The sequence below is a fragment of the Cydia amplana genome, chromosome Z (assembly GCF_948474715.1).
Source record: "Cydia amplana chromosome Z, ilCydAmpl1.1, whole genome shotgun sequence".
NCBI classification, from domain to species: Eukaryota; Metazoa; Arthropoda; class Insecta; order Lepidoptera; family Tortricidae; genus Cydia; species Cydia amplana.
Window position 1 is genome coordinate 10,607,690 of NC_086096.1, and position 10,391 is coordinate 10,618,080.

Genomic DNA, 10,391 nt, shown 5'->3' on the forward strand with positions numbered 1-10,391 from the left:
GTAACGAACTTGCTGCGCTGTTATCTTCACAACGACCCGTCACAGTGAGCTCTGATTAAATCATAACACTCCCATCATACATTGTATTGCTTAAGTGGGACTCCTTGTCGTTACCAATTCATATTGTAATAAAAGTTTTTAACACGCTTTAAAAGTCTGACACTTCAATGCAATGTTTTGGATCTTTTAGATCTCTTCAAAGCCTTTGAAGACCTCACCCATGGTAACACGAAGTCTCTGAAAAGTGGAAAAAAGTATATTTATAAATAGTATTGCATCAACAGTTTAACAGAGGAGGTAAGTATATAGAAGCCGAATGGACATTTTAAAGGGCTGGGAGTAGAAAAGAAAGGCATGCACTTACGCCGGAGGTATGGCGGGGAGTATCTCGCCGAAAGCCATGACGGGCAACGTGTCGGTGATCTCGATGAAGCGCACGTCGCGCTGCGTGTGCGGCCAGATGGTGAAGGTGGCGGGCGGCTGCGCGGGCGACGCGCTGCCCCACGGGTCGCGCTGCCGCTGCCGCAGCCGCTCCACGTGCCGCTGCTCGCGGATACGCCTCATGTGCCATCTGCGACATACAATAGGCTAGATGGTGCCGGCATCAGAAAAGAATAGCACCACCCCTTCTCGTCCCGTGGGTGTCGTATAAGGCGACTGAGGGAAAACTGGCGACAGATATGCATATGAGCAAGGCTCGCCCGTATCCTTAGCGGGGTCCTTGCTCACAAGAGCTGTGCGCGCGCCATATCGAAAAAAAAAAAAAAAAATAGGCTAGATGACAAATTTTCATTTATGGTATCAATCAATCAGGTTTGTTTTTAGGATCAAATGTCTATATGGGACCCATTGCATTAAAGCAATACAAAACTCAGAAATGATAGTCAAAGTCCGACAGTCGTACTTCACTCGCGAAACGCCCCTAAGAAATCGCTATGTGAACGTGACGTCAAGGTCACTGAGATCGCATCTTGAAATATGAACAAAACAAGAAAATTGCATTTTTGTCGGTGAAATGTTGCGTTTATGTATATACATAGATGCTATACAATCTTTTTTGGGATAAAATGTGAGGAATCAAATGGTATCCTTACTTATTTCATTTTTGAAAGTTAAAAAAAACTTAAATTTTGAAACTTTCAGGTGCTGTATTTTTCTATTAATTCAATATATTTTTTTAATAATTACAATATTGTGATAAATTGCTGATCTATCTATTTTACTAGTTAGCTATCTATTTTGCTGGTTAAAGAGTCGAGTACAAGGGATGCCACTATTGTAAATAAAAGTGTGAACCACTGTTTACCTGAGCTGCCGCCTCTCCTCGGCTTCTAATTTCTGGTGTCGTTTTTCAAAAACCTTGTCATCTAAATTCTCCGTCCCCTCTAAGGTATACGTGCTCGTGTAGGGCTTCTCTCTCCATCGCGGCACCTACAATGTACAATGAAAGTCAAATGATAAAAGGTACCGGCATTAACCCGACCTATGAAGAAATCGAAGTCAAATCCGGGTAAGGGACAATATTTGCTCTAAAGCGGTAAAGTTAGTATGAGGAATACCGGTAATACTTGTTTACCGGTAATTTCTATACATTTTACTTTACTAAGACCTAAATAAAAAACCACGTTTATCGTACCATAATGTTATTCGAAACACCTAAACAAGGTTGATTTTTGATTACCTAATATTTATTTTGCAATAATGTAGTGAGTGTTGGCTGTCACCTGACGATATCATTGGCCGGATTTACCAAATCAACTGCTTTTTTGTGTTTTCATTAATTAAGCGATATGAGTAGACCAAGTATATATTTATATATTGTATGTATTACGTCGTCGCTTAAGAGTGATAGTGGCGCCATCTAAAAAATTACCTCTACAGTGGAAACTTTGCTGTCAGGAGGAGGATCCACGTCCTCAGGTTTGACCTCGGGGTCCAACCCGAGGTACCACGAGATATCCGGGTCGCCCACGAGCGTATGGTACGGTTTCTTGGTCACCATGCCTGGCAGCGGCGATTTCTTACCACGGCAAGCGGCTGGAAATGTAAATTAAATACTTTATCGGACTTCCGGTTCGAGCGCCATCTTGATAGTCACGCCTCAAGTCTTTCAGAGGGCCTACCGCGAACCACGTTCGACGTGTTGCCTCTCTATCGCACTTGTGAATTCGTACGTAAGTGTGACAGGGAGGCAACACGTCGAACGTGGTTCGCGGTAGGCGCTCAGATATCAATTATAAAAACCAAAAAGTATTAAGGAGTTATAAAATTGATTACTTACATTTTCCCTTAACTAACTTTGGTTTGGAGGCTGTACTGGTCGGTGGGAGTATGGCGGGACCTTTCGGTGGATTTTCACGTTTCGTTTTGAGTAGTCCGGTGGAGAGGGCTCGTTTTCTGCCACGTTTGCTGTCCCCTCCACGTTTACTCGCAACCGTTACTTCTTCCTACAATGCATTAACAAACATTTATAATTAGTTTTAGTATAAGTAAGAATTACAATAACAGCTGGTTATGCACCGATCAGCCGAAGCGCGGTACAAATAAGGAGGTGTTGGGAGCACTGGATCTTAGGAGTGGAGCTCGAAGGATACCGAGTGGGTTTGGAAAATTAAAATTCGCGGAGCAATTGACGTTGAAAACAGATTCGCGTCGAATACTTCTGATACTGTGCGCTGTCAATCGCAATGGCCTAGTGGGACTAGTTTTGCGTAGCTTGAGCCTAGCCGTTTAGAGGTAAAACGGTATTAGAGTGGCAAAAAAAAAAGTAGGAAATAACGAAGGTTCTAGTGAAAATGTAATAATATAATTGATACACACCACTGAAGTATTAGGTCCCACGAGACTAGTAGTTCGACCCGCTCGTCGTTTTGACTTATCGGGTGAGCTCTTGTCGGTAGTAGAAGTTGTAGGGCTAAAGTCTATCGGGTTCAGACTGTCCAAATTCAAAGATGGATCCGATGAAAATAAATCTTGAAATTCAACAGCGTCCAACGTGGGCAAAATATTAGATGCTAAATTATTGGAATTCTCGCCATAGGAAAAATCACACAGGCTCGTCTCGTTTCCGGGCTTGTTGGGGTTATACATCCGCCAATCGATCTCCGGCTCCGTTTTAACTATATCTAAATCTGGTTCGACCACGATGAGCGTCTTCGGCGACGTTTCCGCTTTCAATTCGGAGGGGTGCATGTAGTTGGTGTTGGCGAGGTTGTACCGGTTGTCCAGCTTCAGCTTGTTGGTGAGCTTGGCGGCGTGGGGCGGCGGCTCGTAGATGCGGCGCGCGGGCGCGGCGCCGGCCACGGTCTCGGTGCAGATCTTGATGCGGCCGTGGTTGGTCTTCTGCAGCATGAGCTTGGGGATGGGCGACTGCTCGCGCATGTCCGCCTCGCCCAGCTGGTACGGGTCCTCGCCGGTGGGCGTGGTGTCGATCAGCTGCAGCCGGTCCGACAGGGATCCGAATTGATTGGCTCTCTTAAAGTTACTTTTGGATTTCCCGTATGTGTTGATCATTTTCGATTTTTTATTTACACTAAAATTACGCTCGAATGGCTTTTCTTCTTCCAATACTTTTGCTAGAAAATATACAAAGTGTTGAATAGTGTGGAAACAAAAATTACAATAAATAACACAATGTCAGTATTACAAACGTACCACTTTCTACAGGCTCTACTTTAGCTCCAGGACTTTTCATTCGATTTAAGCTGCTAATTCCAGAAGTAGTTCTTCTTCTATTCCTCTGTATTCTTTGTATAACCGGATTTCCACTGTGGAATACAATGAGGTATTTAAAAATAGTACAAACGGTGACTTTGAAACTATGAGAAATGGGGAAAAATGTAATCTTGATAAGTAGAATTTAAACACGCAATGTGATCAATGATAATCCAAACAATACAATGTCTCTTCTTACATTTGTTACTTTCTAAAGTAAAATAAGTATATTATTTAGAAATAATTCCAGTGTATGTAAAAGTGTAACCAAATTATCATTGCATATTTCAATTTTGGCGCGAATTCCACTATAAGTTCTTCTATTAACACATACAAACATAACTTGCCAAGTTTTGTATCTACACCAACTATCTATCTATTTATCTATACTCACCTATTTGATGTAACTGTGTACAGTGGTTCAGGCCGGTTTTCAGTCTTGATTTCTTTTTTGACAAACGAACGCTTACTTTCAATCATTGTGAAGTTTTCGCAGCCGAGGTTTGCATCCAGGAGTGTTGGGACGCCCAAATTATCTGGCAAATAGCTAATTACATCTGTAAAAAGTGTTAGTCAGCCTAAGAAATGTTTGTGAAATAAATCAATATCAAACAGTGATCTTTAAATAAAAGAACGTGCGTATCTATCATGAATGAATACGATATGATTGATATAAATATTTTTTTAATTTACAGTTGAAGAGTTACATTTTAATACAAAAGGCCTAAGTATAAAAGCACTTACATTATAAAGGTATCGGCACCAGAGTTTAGGTAACATATACAACACTATGCCATAAGTAATTTTAAAACATAACTATTTATTATAATTTATAATATTAAAATTAGGTATTTTATTTGTTTACCTCTTCTGCCGTTTTTAGTTACCAAGCTCAAATATATCTATCGTAAACAGAATAGTAGGTACCTTACCTGCTTCTGAAGTCCTCGCAATTTCAAAAGGCTCCTGGGCAAAAGGTTTTGCTTTGTTAATATCACTCTCAAATATAAACGAATTTGTTCTACTATCTGTCAACAGGAGCTCCGTAAAACTATTGAGCATTATCTGAAAATACACATCATAATTATTAAATAGAGGTTACTGCTTCAACATGCAAGAACTTCATGTAAAATATAATTACAACAACTATTTACAACTCATATTTCATTTGTTAATTACGTCAAAATACAAATGAATTACAATTTTGCATAAGGTAGAGAGATCAATAAGTACAGTCAGCAGCAGAAGTTGCTAAGCGGGCCAGGTGTTCAAAATGATCTTGACGAAACTTTATTGTTAAGATAATAAGAGCGTGTACAGGTAATTTTGAACACCTCGCCCGCTTAGTAACTTCTGCTGCTGACTGTACATTAAATAACTAAAAAAATTGTTGGCATCAGAATACCTATACCATTATTATTATTGCAAAAATAAATTGAAATAGCGTTGGCTTATTGAAATTAACGGACTTTTAAAAAACACCGTGTACAATCTGATTCTTAAGTTTATAAACAATGTCCATTATACTAAACTATTCTCTAAATATTTAGCTTAAAATTATGTTTGATATGATCAACATGACAATTTGTCAAATTTCAAACTTTAAGGCTCCGTCACACAGGCGCGTTTTGCTGGCGGGGTGTGAGCGGGGCGCGACGCGACCGCTACGCGCGCGCGATTTGCGGGTGGCCGCAGCGCCCCGCCGGCGCGCCGCGCGCTTCCCCCGCTTTGATCACGCCCGCGCAGTCACACACAACACAGCGCGCGTTGCGAACGGTTTGGGTTGTGAGCGCAGCGCTGGCGGGCCGCGAGCGTGACGTTAGCGCGACGCGCGCGTTCTGCCGGCGTCCTCAAGGCGCGATGCGGGCGGGAAGCGCCGCGCGCCGCTCTCATCGCGCCCCGCTCACGCCGCGCTCGCAAAACGCACCTGTGTGACGGAGCCTTAATTGCCAGTTTATCTGCTGTTACGACTTTTATATAAATTAAAAAGATTATATGAATGGAGCTAATACCTGCGATGGTGGGCTGGGTTCACTTTTGACAATGGTTGAGGTCACACTGGTCACGCTGGAAGATGGCACATGCACCAGAGGCGGGGGGTTAGCAAAGTGTCTCTGATTAACCGTCAGCCGCCTGTCCATGCGACTCAGCTTGGACTTAAGCTGGAAATTATTTAATACAATTTATTTGTACACATATTTAATTTTTATTGAGGTCAATAAAAAAAACCTGATATTCACACAGTGGATCAGACCAGCAAATTTGTAAAAATTTTTTGGTATTCTGTCAATGTGGCCAAGTTATTCCCACTAGTTACCACCAAGTTGTTACCAGTGGTAACTACTGGGAAATTTTTTCCCACCTTCTACCACTGGCAACTACTGGGAAAAATTATTCCCAGTAGTTACCACCAAAATTTTGTTACAGTTAAATACTAATAAAAACAGTATAAATAGTATAGTATAAATATAGAGTGATTTTGAATTACCTAATAAAATCACTTGAAAAATTATTTGAATGGATTATTACATTTATCCTTACATATATTATAGTTTTTGTACTAGTACCGGTTAAACTGTTTCAATAATTTTGGTCACTTTTAAGGCAGTTTACTAAAACACTAATCAACTTATAATTATTTATTAAATCACTCTATATTTATACTATACTATTTATATTGTTTTTATTAGTATTTAACTCTAACAAAATTTTGGTGGTAACTACTGAGAATAAAAATTCCCAGTAGTTACCACTGGTAACAACTTGGTGGTAACTAGTGGGAATAACCCGTCAATGTTGTGTACTAACCATCTCATCTCATAAATTTTCTCAGAGAGAGAGAGAGAGAGAGAGAGAGAGAGAGGCAAGATTGAGAATGCAAGAAATTAAGGTTTAATGCCAAAAACAACATATTGCAATAGCAGTCTAGTGCGTTGGAGCAAAGCTATTTGAGTTAATTTTAACTACCAGCAGTTTTGCTTAAAGCGGAACTGATATAATGTGCCAAGTCCATGTTTGTGTTCTTTTGCATGATAAAAGCTAATGCTTCATAAGACAATACATTAGGGACACACAATGTTTTCCCATTTCAGAATCTGTGTGTATATCTGAATTCTTCTATTATATATTTTCAAAGAATGCATTTTTAAATTCTAGATAAATATGAAGTACAGTAATGTACATACCATCAGTTATCCCACATTTCAATCAATTAATTAAAAATCTGGCTTATTGCATCCATAACAAGTAAGACAGTAAAGTGAAGTTCAATAGAAAAGACAAATAATGTAAACAAACCAATTTAAAATAATTTCTTCATATTTCACTTATTGTGGACAACCATGATTTTATCAACAGTTTATATACTTAACCTTTTATGTATATCAATTTCAAGTTAAAATATATGTTTATTATTAATATTTCAATGAAAACAAGCACCGTAAAACTTTTAGGTTATACGTCAATTGCTAACAAAATATGCCATATTTGTTTACATTATTCCTCTTTTCTATTGAACTCCACTTTACAAAAGTCCATCAGATTCATGTAAATTAGTATTGTCATCTCTCTCTTTTACATAGAAAATAGTTGAGATAATAAATCTGAAGAACATAGACATCTCATATTTTGTATAAAATAGTTTATGCATATAAACACATTCACTGCAGCATAAAAAAGAAAATTCAAAATGAACGAAAGGAAGTATAAATGGTAATTGAGTTAACTATATTTCTTTAGTGAAGGTGCCAAATGTGTGTCTTAATCATGAAGTGTTTATTTATGTATATCAAATCCCTCTGCACATTATCATTCATACATATAGGTATTATAGACAAATCTGATTATTCTGCAACCTCAGATATTATTAACATATGAAGAAAAATAAAATTTTAAATTGTAGTAAATAAAAAGTTATTTTATACATTTTATAAACAGAAAATTACATCATTAGTATAGAATAAGCAATAATTCATTAAAGCTTATTGCTTATTATATGAAATTAAGTAGCAATGTAAAAAAGTGCTTTGCAGGTGGTTAATCAATAACTAACTAGTGCACAGCGCCATCTATTAATTACACTTAAAATTACATAGCTATAGTTTGTTTGCAAACAAGTTGATAATGTTTGCCACTGTGACAATATTCATTTGTCAAGATTAACATTAATCTTATTACATCATTTAATAATGTAAAAAAATGTCATGTGTATGGATTATAGAATGCTAACCGAATATATCTAATGTATTTATTGGTGTTATTTAGCTACATGTATAATTATTATTTAGTATAACAAAAACATATAACCTAGCAGTTTAGCTGTCAACATTATTCTTCACATGATATTTTTTATGAATAGGCAAATTGAATGAAGATTATAACTACGATCTAGCAAAAACACCTATTTTTACACGACTGCCCAAACAAAAAGAGTGTATTGTTTTCAGCGTTCATGTTTGTATGTATATATTTATTTATCTACATTTATAAGTACAATATCTCACAGGCACGCCGCACAAACATGAATCATTCGCACAGCACATTAAAACTAACAATTTTAACACTGTTCATGTTGTAACAATATGAACCTGGCCAGTATTTGATAATATTCATATCATTAATTCAACTTGACAGCTACTGGGAACCAGTATAAGATGGTAAGTTAATAAGCAGCGCCAGTAGGGTACTCACTGTTTCATTCTCTTGTTTTAAAGCCTGGTATAACTTGTCCCTTTTAGTGATCAGCTCGTTCTGTTGTTGTATGAGATCCAAGTGGTATACAAGGAGGTCTTTGAGTCTCTTGTTTTGGCCCTCAGAAGCTGACAGCTGCTCAGTGAGTCTGGTCACATCTGGGCTTCTACTGTCGACCAGTTCTTTTTCTTCAGCAACCACACAATGTGTCGTGATTTCGACCTCCTTGTCGAGCGTAAGGGTCGATCTGCGATCCGAACTTTCAGAGTGACATGCGTATATATGATCAAAAGGAAAACTCAGCAGGCCGTCTTTAGTTTCCAATTGATTCAATGTTGAAAGATCCGCCGAGAAATTCACCAAATTCGTTTCATTTACACTACTACGACTGTTCATTTTTATAGGAAGCCAACCGTAAGTCACTCTCGACGAGCCTGCCGGCTGTCAAAACCTACCTACCGACACTACACTTTTGTTCGTTTCATTACAACTGAATTGCAAGTTTGCTTCGCGGTGATGTAAAACTAAATCTTCGCGTTGACGCGGCATTACATGGTCAAAACAGTAAGAAATCTAAGTAAACGCGTAATATTTCTGACATTTCATTCACGCACATGTAAAATTATAAAAGACGCACATAATTGGTATGCTTCTGCTCCGATCACTATCTTCATGCTCTAAATTGATTACGAGGTAAAGCATTTGTACAATTCATTCAGAAATAAATTATAATAGTTGAAACATCGATCATAATTAGTTTGAATGGTTACTAAAACGATATAAAACCGTAAATCTTAAGAAAAATCTACAACTAGCGTCAATCAAGGCGTCAACCATAGACAGTTATTTTTTTTTCTTGTTTTTAACCTCTGACGTAGTGTAGACATGACATTAGTTGCCAGTTGTAAAAATGTAAACTATACTTGGTCAACCAGATCTTGACAGTAGAATAAGGCGGCAAATTTGAAAAATGTAGGCGCGAAGGGATATCGTCCCATAGAAAATTTGAATTTCGCGCCTTTTTTTACTGACAAGATTTGGTTGACCAGTTATACTTTTCTGCGTTTCTGAGCAAGCACCAAAGAGTCGCACCTATACGTGAGAGCAAGAAAAAGATATCTCTGTGGCTCTCCGTGACCTTGAACGGTGCGGTAGTGTGTTATAGCCGGTTTAAACTCTCGCGCGAGCCACGAGATGAGACGCGAGTGTAAGCGGTGGGCTCGCGGCTCGTCTCGTGGCTCGCAAGCTCGTCGAGCTAATATAATTTAAACACTAACGGCACGGCATAAGGTTTATAACCGAATGACAAGCCAAACGCGAGTGTAAGCGGTGGACTCGAGTCTCGTGGCGCGGCTCGCGGCTCGTCTTGTGGCTCACGCGAGAGTCTAAATTAGCTATTACGGGTTTAATCTTTGGCCACGACTCCAAGCCACGCCCACAACTTGGATACGATTTAAACGTTTCGTTTCACGACGTTTTCAGCCGGCAACGATATTTTTGTTAGTAATTTATAAATAAAATTGTATGTTTAAAGTGGTAACACACTATCGCACTGCACCGGGGACTTGGTGCGTCGCACCCATAAGTGACAGCGAGAAAGAGATATCTTATGGGTGCGACGCACCAAGGTCGCGGTGCGGTGCGATAGTTCGTTAAACTATACTTGGTCAACCAGATCTTGACAGTAGAAAAAGGCGGCAAATTTGAAATTTGTAGGCGCGAAGGGATATCGTCCCATAGAAAATTTGAATTTCGCGCCGTTTTTTACTGACAAGAATTGGTTGACCAGCTATACCACTTTTAGTTGCAAACTCAAATAGGTATATAAAATATAGCTGGTCAACCAAATCTTGTCAGTAAAAAAAGGCGCGAAATTCAAATTTTCTATGGGACGAGATCCCTTCGCGCCTACATTTTTCAAATTTGCCGCCTTTTTCTACTATCAATATCTGGTTGACCAAGTATACTTTGTTAGTAGAAAATAATAG

At 38.7% G+C, this 10,391-nt stretch overlaps 1 protein-coding gene across 1 annotated transcript; it reads right to left on the bottom strand.

Annotated features, from left to right (window-relative positions):
• On the bottom strand, window positions 1–9,293 carry LOC134661844 (uncharacterized). The gene is made up of 11 exons (XM_063518054.1): window positions 8,404–9,293; window positions 5,727–5,876; window positions 4,647–4,779; window positions 4,109–4,271; window positions 3,655–3,767; window positions 2,821–3,575; window positions 2,282–2,447; window positions 1,874–2,037; window positions 1,307–1,431; window positions 365–571; window positions 1–237 (listed from the first exon to the last, which is right to left on the bottom strand). The coding sequence occupies exons 1-11, from the start codon at window positions 8,797–8,799 to the stop codon at window positions 165–167; spliced, it is 2,445 nt and encodes an 814-aa protein (XP_063374124.1). The 5' UTR covers window positions 8,800–9,293; the 3' UTR covers window positions 1–164.
• Between the last annotated feature and the right edge of the window lie 1,098 nt (window positions 9,294–10,391).